At 39.9% G+C, this 17,885-nt stretch overlaps 1 protein-coding gene across 4 annotated transcripts in view; it reads left to right on the top strand.

Annotated features, from left to right (window-relative positions):
* LOC133541254 (ubiquitin carboxyl-terminal hydrolase 22) overlaps nucleotides 1-17,885 on the top strand; it is a 100,575-nt gene that overhangs the window by 57,136 nt on the left and 25,554 nt on the right. For all 4 annotated transcript variants that reach the window (XM_061884539.1, XM_061884540.1, XM_061884538.1 and 1 more), the window contains one exon: nucleotides 17,059-17,191. In XM_061884539.1, coding sequence (XP_061740523.1) covers nucleotides 17,080-17,191 — 112 coding nt within the window. In that variant the 5' untranslated portion in view covers nucleotides 17,059-17,079. The remainder of the gene's footprint in view (nucleotides 1-17,058; nucleotides 17,192-17,885) is intronic.

Genomic DNA, 17,885 nt, shown 5'->3' with positions numbered 1-17,885 from the left:
TAGTAGAAAACCTCTCACTTGTTCTGCTCGCTCAATCTAAAATCTTTCAAGGGTGGATGCCAGACACCTTGGCACGGGATGCAAAATCAGGAGTTACATGTTATTATTTCATACAATATTATCTTGGCACATGTGTGATGCTTTGGGATTTATTTTGAATTGTATATTTGTGCGACTTTGTCCTTGTTCCGAACACAACATCCCTCCCAAGGAAAACCTATTATACTGTTTGCCTAAAGAGATTTGTTCTGTTTGCGATACATGGTCCACAAATCTGCTAAACACCATCGTAGCACCGCAGCTCTTAGTTGAAAACATGCCCTTGTTTTTAACTGGTGAAGCCGTGCTCCCGTTACCACCTTTGTATTAATAATTTATAAACATTGTGAATGGGGATGCCAGTGGACGGCTTGCATGAATATTCACGAGGTCATGGTTATTTATTGTGCGTGTGCCCCTGCATATAGACGACTAAAGAATGATGCCACTGAAACGTTATGTAGTGCTTTTAAAGCAGAATGGTTGTCTGTGGAAGCATTTTACAGGCGTGTCTTCTGTGAGATTAAACTGTCGGTTAGATGAAAGGGGAACACTTGATGCTGCTCCAGTTATCCTTTTTTGATGAATTGATGATCAGAGGAACCTCCCTTTCTACTCTTCCCAAGCTGCTTCTGAGGATAGAGAAATAAATGTCATAAATTGATCCAATTTTGACGATGATCCTTTTTGTTGTGACATCCCCTTTCTTTACGTTTGTGGCACGGCAACTGCATATAGCTAAAGGATGACTGCTTGGCAACATCATTCATCGCTTCTTTCGCTCTCAGCAGCACATAAAGTGTCAACATCCCGCCCAGCATTATTGCTCCTTCTCTGTGCTCTCTCCTATGCTTCTTCTCCCTTTTTGTACCGAGATTACCTAGTAAAAAAAAAACTACTCTTACTTCGACAGCAGAACCCATTTTTTTCCCAACTTGTAATGCTGATAAGCCAAGCTTAATGTTCTCCAGTTTTCTCTTATCCTACAATCTCATAGATTAAGTTTGGTCGTGTTAGATTTTTGTTTCTGGCTAACATCCAGGTCTATTTCTTTCAATTCTGTGTAGTAAAGTGAATTATATTTATATAGCACTTTTCTCTACAGCAGTGTTTTTCAACCGCTGGTGTGCCATGGGAGATTATGTAATGTACCGTATTTGGGTTAAAACTATTTTTTGCAAACCAGTATTTATAGTCTGCAAATAATGTGCCGTTGTTGAGTGTCGGTGCTGTCGGTAGACTAACTGTGTAATACTCTTCCATATCAGTAGGTGGCAGCCGGTAGCTAATTGCTTTGAAGATGTCGGAAACAGCGGAAGGCAGTGTGAAGGTAAAAGGGTGTGTAAGTGAAGGTAAAAGGGTGTGTAATGCTTAAGCCAAAAATAAACAAAAGGTGAGTGCTCCTAAGAAAAGCTATTGAAGCTTCAGGAAGGCTATGCAGAACAAAACTAAAACTGAACTGGCTACAAAGTAAACAAAAACAGAATGCTGGACGACAGCAAAGACTTACTGTGGAGGAAAGACGGCGTCCACAAAGTACACCTGTACATGACGTGACAATCAACAATGTGCCCACAATGAAGGATCAAAACAACGGAAATATTCTTGATCGCTAAAACAAAGTAGATGTGGGAAATATCGCTCAAAGGAAGACATGAAACTGCTACAGGAAAATACCAAAAAAAATGAGAAAAAGCCAACAAAATAGGAGCGCAAGACAAGAACTAAAACACTACACCTAGGAAAACAGCAAAAAAATCAAAATAAGTCACATCGTGATGTGACAAGTCGTGACAGTACACCTACTTTGAGAAAAGAGCTATATTGATGCATGGTTGGTTATGGTTTAAAGTCATATCCTACAATCGCAACAACAACTTTTTACTGTCAACTGAGTTTTGTTTATTAATGTTTTCTGCTTTTTTCAACACAAAGAATCTGCCTTAGCTCAAAAAAGGTTGTAGAACACTGGTCTACAGACTCGCTTTACATAGTGAATGAAACCCTTTACTACGTATTTAAACTACATTCAAGACAGTGTAGGTGGCACTTGGAGCAGATGGGTAAAGTGTCTTGCTCCAGGACACAACGGCAGTGACTAGGATGGGGGAAGAGGGAATCGAACCTAGAATCCTCAAGTTGCTGGCACGGCCACTCTACCAACTGAGCCCGGCCACCTTCAAGGTGTGTAAGGTGACCGGAGTGTAGTAATTAAATACAAATCTTTTGCATATTGTCACATTTATCTTCTGTATTGGATTAAATGATATTTTCCACATTAGACTGTGATACTATCCATGCTTAAGACAATCCCTTTAGGAATTCGCAATGCCTCGATCGCGCCAATTCCCTCAAATTTAAAAAAATTGCTGTGAATTATGCACGGCTTAGAAATGTTGTCCCATGCCCTCAACTTTCCCACATATTTTGGCCAATCATCGTCATACTCACCAATATAGATTTGTCTCTGAGAAGAGCTCAAACTTGCACGACAACTTTCAAATCAAAACGTAGGTTTGTTTTTGTGTAGACAAAGTAGAAACACCAATGTGTAACAATATCAACTCATTATTACTCAAACGACGCACTTGTGTTTTCACTTCTTTGTTTTCTTGTACATTCATTTAATTGTATTTATTTCAACATTTATTTATTCAGGGTATAGTAATTAAGAACAGATTTTCATTTGCAATGCTGACTTAGCGAAGAGACAGCATTTACATGTTGGAGATATTGACGTGTGATGATAATTTCTTATCTTCTTTTATTTACGACCAAAAATCACCGCTATAGCTCCCTGTCAGGGTTCAAAAATGCACTTCACATGCCGCATGTTAGAACATATATTAATGTTTAAAATGAACAAACACATTTCAAGCATAATGCATACCCTGATAATATCTGCAACTTCTGGATGTCAAGACAGAGAGCGGACAATTAGGAAGCCTTTGGTGGTGTTTCTTTCTATAATTCTAATTCTGTATTACTTTTATTAGTTGTAATTAAAACAGGAGAGTTATTTGACACTGAGAGTATGTGCTACCTTTAAGTCTCTGCAATATAAATCGGGTAAAACATCAGTACAGTATTTGTTTTCCAATTTTTGTTGAAGTCTTTTGATTTTTTTTTTAGGTTAAGGTTACAAGGAACACCTAAACATTGATAACAAATTCATAAAATTACAAATTGATAGAATGTGTTTTTCTGTTAAAAATCCGCCTTTAAACATTGCATCTTTTGTTGCAACTTTTTTTAAAATCTACCACAAATACAAGTATTCTAGGGAACAAATATAAAATAAAAAAAAAGACCCTCAAATTCTGGAGGGACTGTTAAGACATCAAAGGAGGAAAACAAGGTTTAGTCTGCACAAGGTAGCGACCTATCATCACACCACAGCGAAGAGCATCTCCAAGGTACCACAATAATTGGTCAGTGTTAGTGTCTCAGAGGGAGAGGAACCTCATGAAAAATGCAAAGACTGTCTAGATAAAGAAGATATAGTTGAAAATGTTCATCAATGTAGGCTGTGTGCCTTGATCTGCTCTCAGCCTCTCTCATCAGCGGGCAAGTTCCCTTTCGATTGATTCCTCCTCCCTCCCACTGGTACATATCTCCCTCAGCCTCTCCTCCAGCTGGCACCTCTCATCTGACTGGCCAGGATACACCAGAGAGGCAACACTCCCTAGCTAGCATGCTGTTTGGCCGTGGCCCGAGTCAGCCAGCAATCTCTCTCTCTCTCTCTCCCCTCCCTTTTGTATTACCATCTGGTTAATGAGCTGTCAATCACTCTCGAGGGTCCGGCCAAGACCAAACCCGAGAGGCAATCAATCTCCCCTCGCATGGACACTCAATTATTCTCTTTTGTTAAAACATGGGACCCCAGGTGCCATCTTTGGTCTGGAAATGGGTCTTTGTCCTTGCAGAAAAGACAAAAAAGCAGAGAGGGAAATGGATGAATTGATCGAAGAATGGATAGTCAGTCAGAGAATTAAGGATCTGGATTTGGTTTCTGTAAAATACATATATTGACTTGGTCTTGTACTGCTGGCTCATACAAAGCCATTGTGATAATTTTCTGAGAACCTTGACCTCACCTCAAGGTGAAGTATGAAGAAAGATTCAGTAATCCATAGAGAATCATAGTGTAGTCCCCACAGCACATTCACAATAATGCTGGTGCTTTACCAGTCTTGTTTTGGCTTTACCTGTTTGAAAGCTCTGTTCATAGTCCTGAGTTTTAATGGACGCCCGCAAAGGGCCACTGCCTCTTCACAATATTCTGATGAGGGACTTTGGTCATCTGATAAGGTTGCCTTCCGTGCACCTTCACCGGGATAAGGACCCGGTGTATTTACACACAATGTCTGAGAGAGATGAACCCATCTGGCATGGGAAACCCTTGGAGTACTTAATGTGGAGTTCGCCTCCGATACATCAGGGAATGATGCCTTTGCTAGCATGAGTACTATAATGGCAATTTATTGTGCAACCTTTTGTTAAGGTCATGTTTGTCCGATCCATCTGTGCTGAAATACAAGCATAGCTGCTCGCCTTTCTTCGATACCTGTTTTGGAATGTTTTTTTGTTGGTATTTTTCTGCTGCATTAGTTTACCTGAATCACGTTATTACAGGCTGGTGCTCTTGCATAGTGATTATTTCCCTTTTATGAACTAGTCAGACCAGTTTGTCTGAATGGTTATAGGAATAAGCACACACGTGGTATCTAAGACTTATTGATGAACAAATGTACCTACAGTACAGTTAGGTACAATTATGTGCAAAATACCTGATTGTTTTGGCTCTCTTTGCGCAAAACCCCTTAGGGTGTTTGAAATATACAATATATCTGGCTGTTTAAACACAGAAACAATCTAATAACCGGTTATGTATATATATTCTGTTATGGTTTGTATTTATATACGTTGCATAATATGCGTCCTGTTAATTTTCGTATGTGCATGTATGCCGACAATAATGTGCCAGCTCATGCAGTGTGAGTCACTGCTCTCATCTATCTGTGGCCAGCACTCTATTGACTTTATCCTCCCCTCCCCAGTCTGTTCTTTGCGGCAGAAGAAGTGTGCACTGTTGGGTTAGACCTTTGTCCACATCATTATACTTGTTGTCATTCTCAACTTGAAGTCAGTAGCTCAGCATGTTAATGGGCTGGCTCAAACTGCAAATATGGATGTACTACAGATATTCTGAAGTAGATCATGAGATTTAAAGAATTTGATATAGATGCAACTTGTTTGATTCATGAGCTAGCATTGAGCAAATTGATCTTCCTGCTGTATTAGCCATCTTTTCATTGGGGTAGTTCCCAGTGGAGATGTGCACTTCCATCAGTCAACTACTTTCATTGCGAATGGGCAAAAGCATGCCTCGAAGTGTTTGTTGCAGTTAGACGATGCATTGTTGTACATAGCAAACATGAACTACCTGTCGAACAGTTCTTCCTGTCATTTGAGCCATTGGCTGATCAATAGCTCCCCTAATAGAACATCAAAAGCCCATGTTGGAGAAATACTCAGAGCTGCAGATATAGAGAACGAGACAGTTTGTAAACCATACAAGGAAATGGATGAATATATAGATAGCACTTTATGGATTCCTTCAGGAGAGTTCCCTCAGGAAAATTACAATTCCAGCAGCAGTATACAGAATTGAGATCGAATAATGCAAATAAAGCAGGAACAAGACATGCTCACATTAAATTGACTCCTAATTGGTAAATGACAAATGTTTCTAAAAAGTGTGCCCACTCACTGTGTTACACTGATTTTTCATGAGAAGACATACAACTATTAAAAGTATAATCATGAAAATTTTGAAGTGCAGGTACAGTTCAATATAATGTGGTCCGATATAGAGCAATATTCTATAAAACATGTTGTTTCTCACCAAATTATCGACTACCATTCCTGTTACTTGTTTGACATCCCACTGCTTTAATCGCTCCAATATTGCAGACATAGTGTCATAAAGACAAGATTTGCTTTGGAAAACAAACAAGGTATTCATGTCTTAACATATCGTAACCCTATTGTCAACAAATTCATTTGTCGGCAAGAAACTTTATTGTTGACATTTGTGACGAATCGTTGGACGCTTAGTATACTCTACAATTTAAAGTCATTGTTTTTGTTATAACGTTTATGCTTTGATTGTCAAACTCTGGCGCTTGTACCACTGTTGGTGCATGGTCTCCATCGAATGATGCATAGACAACTCAAAAGAGTTTATCAAAATAATATTATATTGCAAGATATGTGTCATAAGTGCACAATACAAAATTGATAATCCAAGATCTTTAGAAAATTAGTACCAGCGAGTACACGCTTCATATTCAAAGCAGAACGTTGATGGTTAGCAGGGGAAGCAAACACGGTGATACTTATTTTTGAGCTGGTAAGATTAAGAACTACTGGTCTATAGTTTGGTAAGTATTACCATCGTAAAGCTCACACACACACACAAAAACACCGGGCTTCAGTGCTGATCCACCATCCATCCCAAACCAGTCAAAGCTGGCAGACTCGCAGTACGATATCAATAAAAACTCAGCTTAGTGTCAGCTTTGCTGAATATCCTCTGTAGCGCACTGTCATCACTATTTAACCCATGCCCACCAAGGCTCAATAACACACCAACTGGTGTGTGAGGTGTGCCATGCCTCGCTTGTAGTGCATTGATGGAATCATGTGGTGTATTTCATGCGCGTAACACACCGATGCGAGCTAAAGAACAGGTTAATTATGCAACTTTAATATACACCGCCCACTGGTGTTATATAGCTATGCAAGGGACTGTTCTTTTTACACACCTACTCACTTGCACAGAATTTCCAGACTGCCCACCCACACAGATGAGCCATTGTAACACACCTCGCCATCATTTGTCTTTATACTTTTCTCTGTGGAAAAATATAATTGTGTCCATATTATTACCTCCGCCAGGAATTGCCAGAGTTTGTTTTACTTTCAGCTTGTTAGTTAGCAACATAGCTCAAAAGGCGATGGGCAAATTTTGATGAAAGTTGTATGAAATTTCAGAAAAAGTATGAGCCTTAAAGGGAAACTGCACTTTTTTTTTTTTTTTCCTACTGTTCCCATTTATTATGAGGGATTGGAAGACAAAAGTTTTTAGTTTTTTTTTACATTCCAACATGTAAAAATTGTCTCGTTCTTGGTAGCTCGCAATGCACCTAATAGAAGCAACCAATTCTACCTCGAAATAACTTTAAAAATGCATTCAAAAAATATCAACAAGACTCAATTTACGTTCTGTAAACGGTATGATTACCAAACTGTAGCGACTTTGTTATCGTAAGAGCGAACACTGAAACACTTTTTTTTCCTAGCTTAGTAACACATCAGCATGCTATAGTATTAGCCATAAAAGCTAACTACGGCAAGAGATTAGCTAGCTTCTACGTCACCACAAAACGCGTTTGATTTTGTAACGTACAACACTGCGATAGAACACTGTGGAGGTTGTCCTCCAGGGGGTTCTTTGGACCACCAATCACCATCATGAGAGCCCGGTTCAGGGTTACAATATAGTTTTATTGTGATACTGCAGCAATTGTCCTTTTTCCTCTCTGGCAGGCTCACTCTCACTCCAGCTCCAACAACTTCTCTCCTCCCAGTTGTTGTTTATACAGAGGGACAGGTGATTAAATAACAAGGCCCAGGTGGGCCATCTACGCACCTGTCGCTGACTTCGAGGCCGGTCCTGGCACAACCCGCTTCGCTGCAGGCCACGCCCCCTCCACAAACACCAATCTGTACTGACTGAAAAACTTTAACAATCATATTACAGAATCTGTAAAGTATTAGCCCACATTTCATGTTGGGCTTGTGCACAGCTAGCCAGACAGCATATGCTGTCTGTCATGATACACGTGCTGCGTGTTATTATGATCAAAATAAAGTGTGACTCACTCAATGGACGGTTGTTCGTTTGGTCCAGTTCGTCGGGGACGTTACAATTATGTCGAAATAGCACAGCTTCAAATTTCACATTTTGCAGGTTCGAGCCACTTTTACCTGTCTCTCTTGACTTCAATCAATCAATCAATGTTTACTTATATAGCCCTAAATCACTAGTGTCTCAAAGGGCTGCACAGACCACCACGACATCCTCGGTAGGCCCACATAAGGGCAAGGAAAACTCACACCCAGTGGGACATCGGTGACAATAATGACCCAGTGGGACGTCGGTGACAATGATGACTATGAGAACCTTGGAGAGGCGGAAAGCAATGGATGTCGAGCGGGTCTAACATGATACTGTGAAAGTTCAATCCACAATGTATCCAACACAGTCGCGAGAGTCCAGTCCAAAGCGGATCCAACACAGCAGCGAGAGTCCCGTTCACAGCGGAGCCAGCAGGAAGCCATCCCAAGCGGAGGCGGATCAGCAGCGCAGAGATGGCCCCAGCCGATACACAGGCGAGCAGTACATGGCCACCGGATCGGACCGGACCCCCTCCACAAGGGAGAGTGGGACATAGGAGAAAAAGAAAAGAAACGGCAGATTAATTGGTCTAAAAAGGGAGTCTATTTAAAGGCTAGAGTATACAAATGAGTTTTAAGGTGAGACTTAAATGCTTCTACTGAGGTGGCATCTCGAACTGTTACCGGGAGGGCATTCCAGAGTACTGGAGCCCGAACGGAAAACGCTCTATAGCCCGCAGACTTTTTTTGGGCTTTGGGAATCACTAATAAGCCGGAGTCCTTTGAAGGCAGATTTCTTGCCAGGACATATGGTACAATACAATCGGCAAGATAGGATGGAGCTAGACCGTGTAGTATTTTATACGTAAGTAGTAAAACCTTAAAGTCACATCTTAAGTGCACAGGAAGCCAGTGCAGGTGAGCCAGTACAGGCGTAATGTGATCAAACTTTCTTGTTCTTGTCAAAAGTCTAGCAGCCGCATTTTGTACCAACTGTAATCTTTTAATGCTACACATGGGGAGACCCGAAAATAATACGTTACAGTAGTCGAGGCGAGACGTAACAAACGCATGGATAATGATCTCAGCGTCTTTAGTGGACAGAATGGAGCGAATTTTAGCGATATTACGGAGATGAAAGAAGGTCGTTTTAGTAACGCTTTGACTTCCGTCTGCTTTGTCTCACTCTTCCTTCATGTAGGCCTTTAAAAGCTGTAGTTCATCCTACATATATTCAGACTCATAAAGATAAGGTTGTGAATCCTCAATTGTCCAAAAGTAGTCGTTTGTGTGGCTTGTCACAGAATCTGCCATGGCTAGAACACACCTTTGTTTCGGGAAGTAAGACATAGTTGTTGCCAGAAGTCGGAAGTGCGCTGCTATGGAAAGGGAAATAAATGCGGCACTTACCAAAGGTATGCAGTAAAAATTTGAGTGTGATGTAAGCTTGGACCTTAAATCCTACTGAATAGCTCTTAATCTTTTTCCCTTTATGCGATTTCAAATTACCGGTATTGAAATCAGCCTCCTCCATTTTGAAAATGATGACAGGGGAAATGTCACTCGTGACGTCACGAGTTTGACCCGGCGGTAATTCAAGGCAGGCGCATACTATATGCTCTGCGATAATTCAAGGAAATACGGTTTATGTATATATGTATGTATGTATGTATGTATGTATATATATATATATACATACATACGCTCGATATATATATATATATATATATATATATATATATATATATATATATATATATATATATATATATATATATATATCGAGCGCGAGGATGTCACGTTATAGATGGGAAATGATTTGCCTGAGGGTTTAGGAGACACAGAGAGTAACAAGTAGTAGAAAACGGATTAGAAAGGACAGATTAAAAAAAAAAATAATAAAAAAATATATATATATATATTCGTATGTGTGGGAAAAATCACAAGACTACTTCATCTCTACAGAACTGTTTCATGAGGGGTTCCCTCATTTATCAGGAGATTTTAATGGAATCCAGAAAAACTGTTTATTATATGTCATCCCTCAACAAGCGCACTGAAATCATTTCAACATGCCGCCACAGAAGGAAACACCTCCTAGGTAACACATGAGCCAATCACCACGCCCCTACGCCTGCCTGTACCCACCCACTCTGTGCTCTATATAAACCATTGTATGTGAATGCTTCCATTAAAATCTCCTGATGATTGAGGGAACCCCTCATGAAACAGTTCTGTAGAGATGAAGTAGTCTTGTGATTTTTCCCACACATACATATTGCGCTCTACCACGGTATCGAGCACTATTCTCTGGATAATCCAATCAAAACATATATATATATATATATATATATATATATATATATATATATGTATATATGTATATATATGTATGTATATATATGTATATATATGTATGTATATATATGTATATATATGTATGTATATATATGTATATATATGTATGTATATATATGTATGTATATATACGTATATATATGTATGTATATATACGTATATATATGTATGTATATGTATATATATATATGTATATATATGTATATGTATATATATATATGTATATATATATATATGTATATATATATATATCCATCCATTTTCTACCGCTTATTCCCTTGTGGGGTCACGGGGGGCGCTGGCGCCTATCTCAGCTACAATGGGGCGGAAGGCGGGGTACACCCTGGACAAGTCGCCAACACAGATAGACAGACAACATTCACACTCACATTCACACACTAGGGCCAATTTAGAGTTGCCAATCAACTTATCCCCAGGTGCATGTCTTTGGAGATGGGAGGAAGCCGGAGTACCCGGAGGGAACCCACGCATTCACGGGGAGAACATGCAAACTCCACACAGGAAGATCCCGAGCCTGGATTTGAACCCAGGACTGCAGGAACTTCGTATATATATATATATATATATATATGTATGTATGTGTATATATATGTATGTATATATATATATGTGTGTATATATATATATATATATATATATATATATGTATATATGTGTATATATGTATATGTGTATATATATATATGTGTATATATATATATATGTATATATGTATGTATATATGTATATATATATGTATGTATATATGTATATATATATATATATATATATATATGTATATATATATATGTACATATATATATTTTATTTTTATTTGGGACTTGCCGCGGGCCGGATTATGGACGCTGGCAGGCCGTAGTTTGGGGACCCCTGTTTTAGAGGGCTTTGAAGGCTACAACGGTGACTCCCATTTGCTGCACGCATCTTCCAAGCATTTTTTATCATCTTTAAAATCAAAAGGAAAAGAAGACAAGTGTGTTCTTGTCTCTCATAATGATTGTGAACGATAAGCAAAATTCTCCCAAAAAGTGCAGTTCCCCTTTAAGGTAGAACTAATTAGATTTTGGGGCTGATATGGCTCACTGTCACAATTTAGGATTTTTTTTTTTTTTAACAATTGAAAAATAGAGCCTGGCGAAGGTCTGTGCTAGGAGTCTCTGCGAGTGCTTTTCAAGATATTAATGTATTTTTAGGCTACACAAAATCTGACATGTTTGTTCCTCGTGACAAAAACACGTAATTGAAAACCATTAAAATGTAGTTTTAAGACTAAATAAGATGCTACTTTTTGGTCATTGCACACAATAGACAACAAAACTCCCCCAATTTCCAGCAGCATGTCAAAAGTAAATACTATAAATATAAAAACAAAGATACACTATATTGCCAAAAGTATTTGGCCACCTGTCTTGACTCACATATCAACTTTTGCCAACCCATTCCCAACCTATAGGGTTCAATATGATGTTGGGCTACCTTAAGGGGCAAGCCCAAATCCTGAAAAACAACGCCACACCATAATTCCTCCTCCACCAAATTTCACTCTCGGTACAATGCAGTACGAAATGTAGCGTTCTCCTGGCAACCTCCGATCAGATTGCCAGATGGAAAAGCGTGATTCATAACTCCAGAGAACTCGTCTCCACTGCTCTAAAGTCCAGCTGCGACGTGTTTTACTACACCACTGCCTCCAACGCTTTGCATTGGACTTGGTAAAGTATGGCTTAGATGCAGCGGCTCGTCCATGGAAACCCATTCCATGAAGCTCTCTGCGTACTGTACAAGGGCTAATTGGAAGGTCACAGGAAGTTTGGAGCTTTGTAGAAAGTCGCCGACCTCTTTGCACTATTCGCTTCAGCAACCACTGATCTCTCTGTCAGTTTACGTGGCCTACCTCTTGGTGGCTGAGTAGCTATTGTTCCCAAACTCTTCAATGTTCTCATAATAAAGCTGACTGGATTTGTTGCACAGGTGGCATCCTATGACAGTTCCACACTGGAAATCACTGAGCTTCTGAGAGTGGCCCATTCTTTCACAAATGTTTGTAGAAACAGTCTCCATGCCTAGATAGTATACACCTATGGCCGGGCCAAGTGATTAGGACACCTGATTCTGATCATTTGGATGGGTGGCCAAATACTTTTGGCAATATAGTGTGTGTTAAATAAATAGACATATTGAGAAATAATTCTTAAAATGTATCACATTTAGCGTAACAATCGTATGCAAACCTTTAGAACTATTGGCCTTTTTTTTGCATTTTTTAAATACTAATAATGAAAACATACGTGAGCTTTGTTTTTGGATGTATTTATTTTTAATGCGGGGAAAAATATTAACATGACAATTTTTAAAGCTTACGTTTTTGGGTCCTAAGGACCTCTAATGAGTGTTTGTTTTACATCTAACACTGGAAATCAATGTTGTCCCTTCTCAAAGCCTCATAATATTAACCAGACATTCTTGTATTGATTGTACAGTATTGTATAGGAGTCTTTTCCTAACTTTGACCTTCACTGCTGCATTTTTCATTCCAATTCCACGTTGTTTTTGTGTCCTTCAGGGTGAAGGAAGTGAAACTGATCCATATTTGTGTGCGACAATAACCGTTATTGTTGGGATAATGTCAGTGTATGCCGTATCGTATTTCCTGTCAAATGATCACAAAAAGCAGACAATACAGTGTGGGGTTGTTAAGTTCATGTCCAATAGCGTATACTGTGGTGCGTAGGCGTGTGCGTCTGTGTTATGATGTAGTTTCTTTCACACAGTGCATCCGAAAGTGAAACCCGCTGACACACTTACATCACTCTTTGTTTCTTGTCCCTATATCACTGCTGTTGTTATTCAGGTTGTTCTTCCTTAAAGCAGGAATGCACAACTATAAAGTAGAATCCCCAGATTTAGCTTAATGTCTCTTTTTTTTTTTGTATTTGCTAAATGTGCTATCTTGAAGTCACTGGGAGAAGGATACAGTTCATAGTCTTTTGTCCGTGACCACAAGTCTCCTTGGACTCTCTTTGTTTTTCCATTGTTAGTATTGGTCGATCCAATGTGTGCTGTGAAACAAATCCTGTTATGCTGCCAAAGAAACAGTCATTTCCGATCACTAATGAATTTTCTACTGCTTGTCCCTCTCGGGGTGTCTGGAGCCTATCCCAGCTGCATTTGGGTGGAAGGCAGGGTAGAGCCAGGACCAATTGCCACTAATCGCAGGGCCAACACAGATAGACAACATTCACATTCACACACTAGGGCCAACTTAGTGTTGCCAATCAACCTATCGCATGTTGCACCCAATTCCTGTTTTTAAAAGGGAACATTATCACAATTTCTGAAGGGTTAAAAACAATAAAAATCAGTTCCCAGTGGCTTATTTTATTTTTCGAAGTTTTTCTCAAAATTTTACCCATCACGCAATATCCCGAAAAACGGCTTCAAAATGCCTGATTTTAACCATCGTTAATATCCACCCGTCCATTATCCTGTGACGTCACAGCGTGACCACACTAACAAACATGGCGGATAGCACAGAAAGGCATAGCGATATTAGCTCTGGTTCAGACTCGGATTTCGGCGCCGTAAGCGATTCAACAGATTACGCATGTATTGAACCGGATGGTTGGAGTGTGGAGGCAGGTAGCGAAAACAAAATTGAAGAAGAAACTGAAGCTATTGAGCCATATCACGACAGACAGCGGCACGGGAGGAAGCAAGAGCGAATTCGGCGATCGCCTTCTAACCAACGATTGTTATGTGTTTGTTTGGCATTAAATGTGGGTGGAAGGAAAGGCTGGATGCAAATATAGCTACAAATGAGGCATAATGATGCAATACGTACATACAGCTACCCTAAATAGCATGATAGCATTGATTAGCTTGCAGTCATGCCGTGACCAAATATGTCTGATTATCACACTCCACATAAGTCAATAACATCAACAAAACTCACCTTTTTGCATTCATGCAAAATGTTATAAGTTTAGTGGACAAAATGAGACAGAGAAAGAAGTAGCATAAATCACGTCTTTGCCAAGACATCCATGGGGTTTACCTCGCTCGTCTGCGGGAACAGATTGCCGTCGTCCCTGAATAGCTCGCACGCCGGCAGATTTCGTTGACTTTATCGTTGGAAATGCATCTGCTTTGAATGTCACAGGATATCCACACATTCTTGCCATCTCTGTGCCATCTCTGTCGTAGCATAGCTGTCGTCGGTAAAGTGTGCGGAACAAACGAGGGACTTTCGCATCTTTTGGCCACTGTTGCAACTTGAATCCGTCTAGGTTTGTGTTGTTAAACCCTCCGACAACACACCGACGAGGCATAATGTCTCCAAGGTACGGGAAAACAGTCGAAAAAACGGGAAATAACAGAGCTGTTTTGGCTTGGTGCGTGTAATATAGCCCTAAATCACAAATGTCTCAAAGGACTGCACAAAATATATATACAAAATGACTATGTCGTGATATTCGAGTATACGTTCTCATGCAGTTGCTTTTAGCTGCAGGCTTTACACTGCAGGCTCTTCTTGCATTTTCCTGTCTCTCCTTCTCACAGACAGCAAGCACGTCATACGTCACATACGTATACGCCCTCGCGGAGCAGAGAGGTAGCAGCATGGGTAACATTAGCTGTGATGCTCGCAGAGCCGTATGAGTGGTAATACGAGAGAAAGAAGGTGCGAATGAAGGAATAAGTAATTCCCAAGGAAAACAGCAGGGGGCCAATCGTCTGGCGGTGGTTTGGCTTCAAATGGGAATATGTCGAACAGACAACCGTGATAAGTCAAGCATGCAGCAAAAGTGTTGCTACAAAAAGTAGCATTACTGCTAATATGTAACATCATTTGAAAAGTCACCTGCTCGAGAATGAAGAGTGCTTACTCCGCATTTCAACATCCCTGTTCGGTGCCACACGCCCACACCATCAAAATGCCAAGGCAAACATTTCCAGATCAACACCGTATGAAAAAAATAGTCAACAACCCACTTTAATAACGTTCTGTAGTAACCTACCACATTCCGAAGGACGGACACTATTTGATTTCTTATTATCCAGCTAATTTTTATTTGACACTTAAAATGTCTCTGACAATCTTGCACTTACTTTCTGTTTTGGAAATGACATGAACGTTTATGACAATGGTTAATAACTTTTTAATAAATACAGTTTAGGTCAATTGACTTAGTTGTGATTTCCTTCTCTGCATGAGAAGTTTATTCAGCCAACGTTTGTGCAAGTTCTCCCACTTAAAAATATGACAGAGGTCTGTAATTTTCATTTTAGGTACACTTCAACTGTGACAGACAGAATGTGAAAAAAAATACAGGAATTCATATTGTAGGAATTTTTAAGAATTTATTTGTAAATTATGGTGGAAAATAAGTATTTGGTCAACCATTCAAAGCTCTCACTGATGGAACTAGGTTTTGGCTCAAAATCTCACGATACATGGCCCCATTCATTATTTCCTCAACTCGGATCAATCGTCCTGTCCCATTAGCAGAAAAACAACTTCAAAGCTTGATATTTCCACCCCCATGCTTCACAGTAGCTATGGTGTTCTTGGGATGCAACTCAGTATTCTTCTTCCTCCAAACACAACGAGTTGAGTTTATACCAAAATGGATACATGGATGATACAGCAAAGGATTGGGAGAATGTCATGTGGTCAGATGAAACCAAAATATAACTTTTTGGTATAAACTCAACTTGTCGTGTTTGGAGGAAGAAGAATACTGAGTTGCATCCCAAGAACACCATACCTACTGTGAAGCATGTGGGTGGAAACATCATGCTTTGGGGCTGTTTTTCTGCTAAGGGGACAGGGCGATTGATCCGTGTTAAGGAAAGAATGAATGGGGCCATGTATCGTGAGATTTTGAGCCAAAACCTCCTTCCATCAGTGAGAGCTTTGAATGATTGACCAAATACTTATTTTCCACCATAATTTGCAAATAACTTCTTTAAAATTCCAACAAAGGTAATTCCTGAATTTTTTTTCACATTCTGTCTCTCACAGTTGAAGTGTACCTATGATGCAAAATTACAGACCTCTGTCATCATTTTAAGTGGGAGAACTTGCACAATCGGTGGCTGACTAAATACTTTTTTGCCCCACCGTATGTATCAAGTGTTAATTCAAGGCCAAGGCAAAATATCTAGTTATATATATCGTGTATCACAATATGGCCTAAAAATATCGAGATATTAAAAAAAGGCCATATCGCCCAGCCCTAGGTAGATCCAACTTCATGGTTAAAACTTGGCCCATAAATCCCACTCCATTCTGTTCCAGCCCTTTCAGACCCACTCTGCTCTTGACCACCAAGCATTAAAATCCCATCATGCTTCATTTGTACTGGATAGTTGGAGAGATGAAAGAAGAAATATGTTGCCTATCAGCCGCATTAGGTTTTGCAGTAGGCCCAAGTAATCTTCAGTCTGTCTTCATATCAGGCTCAGCCAAGCGCCATGCTGAGGAATAGAAGTCAAATTCACATGGCAGGCAGTTTGCTGCGCTCGCTTGCATTTCTACGGCTCATGTCTTCGCCCTGTTTTTTATGCACTCAATTGTTGACTGTTTTTTGCCATCCTTTCCTTAGTTCTTCTCGCCCGGTGACCTTAACCAAACCCTTGTTTTTTCCCCCTTGTGTGTTCCCTTTTTCCCAGGCCAAGTCCTGTATCTGTCACATGTGCGGTGCCCATCTGAACAGACTCCACTCTTGTCTGTACTGCGTCTTTTTCGGCTGTTTCACCAAGAAACACATTCACGAACACGCCAAAAACAAGAGACACAATCTAGGTAAGCCACCCCATCCCGACACGCCCTTCAGTAAAATAGTCACAAATGCCAAAAGAGGATACATCCAAGGTTTACTCCCCTAATTCTTTCATGAGACACTGCTGCTATTGTGACTGATGGATTACAGTGTTATTCTGTGTAATTTCTCCTGAGTAGACACTCTATGACCGCAGCTCATTACCCATTCAGATTGTAGCCCCTCAGCCAGTCAAGTCAGCCATTAAAGCTCCCGCACTCTTGTCACTTCACATTCCAAATCCAAATTTCAATTTAAAGATTTGGGACCATCAAATATTCAAACTGCAATTAGATGCATGAGTTGGTGCACATTTTGAGACATTTTCAAGTTTGTGCAAGATCAGAATTTCCCAGTGCATCTCGTACCACAAATACAAATATCTCTTCGCTGACTAAAAATAGGTTGTCACGGCAACATAGCTAGCTGTAAGTATTGTTGCTGCAGGCTTTGGTGGCTGGCATGTTATAGCTGGAAACACACAACGGGGCACACCTATTCTATTCCATCATTTGTGGTGATTGTTGAGTGCTAGCAGCGTGATGGAAATATTGTGTGGAGTGTGGAAATCAAGGCCTGGAGAAAGAACATCAAAGTCTTAAAGCGCTTTTGTGTGTTACTGTGCTGTAATTATGGCACAATCTCTCTCTCAATTTGTCTTTCTCCCCTTCTTGCTTT

Source organism: Nerophis ophidion, linkage group LG23 (genome assembly GCF_033978795.1).
Source record: "Nerophis ophidion isolate RoL-2023_Sa linkage group LG23, RoL_Noph_v1.0, whole genome shotgun sequence".
NCBI lineage: Eukaryota > Metazoa > Chordata > Actinopteri > Syngnathiformes > Syngnathidae > Nerophis > Nerophis ophidion.
This window is presented reverse-complemented; position numbering and strand designations above follow the sequence as displayed.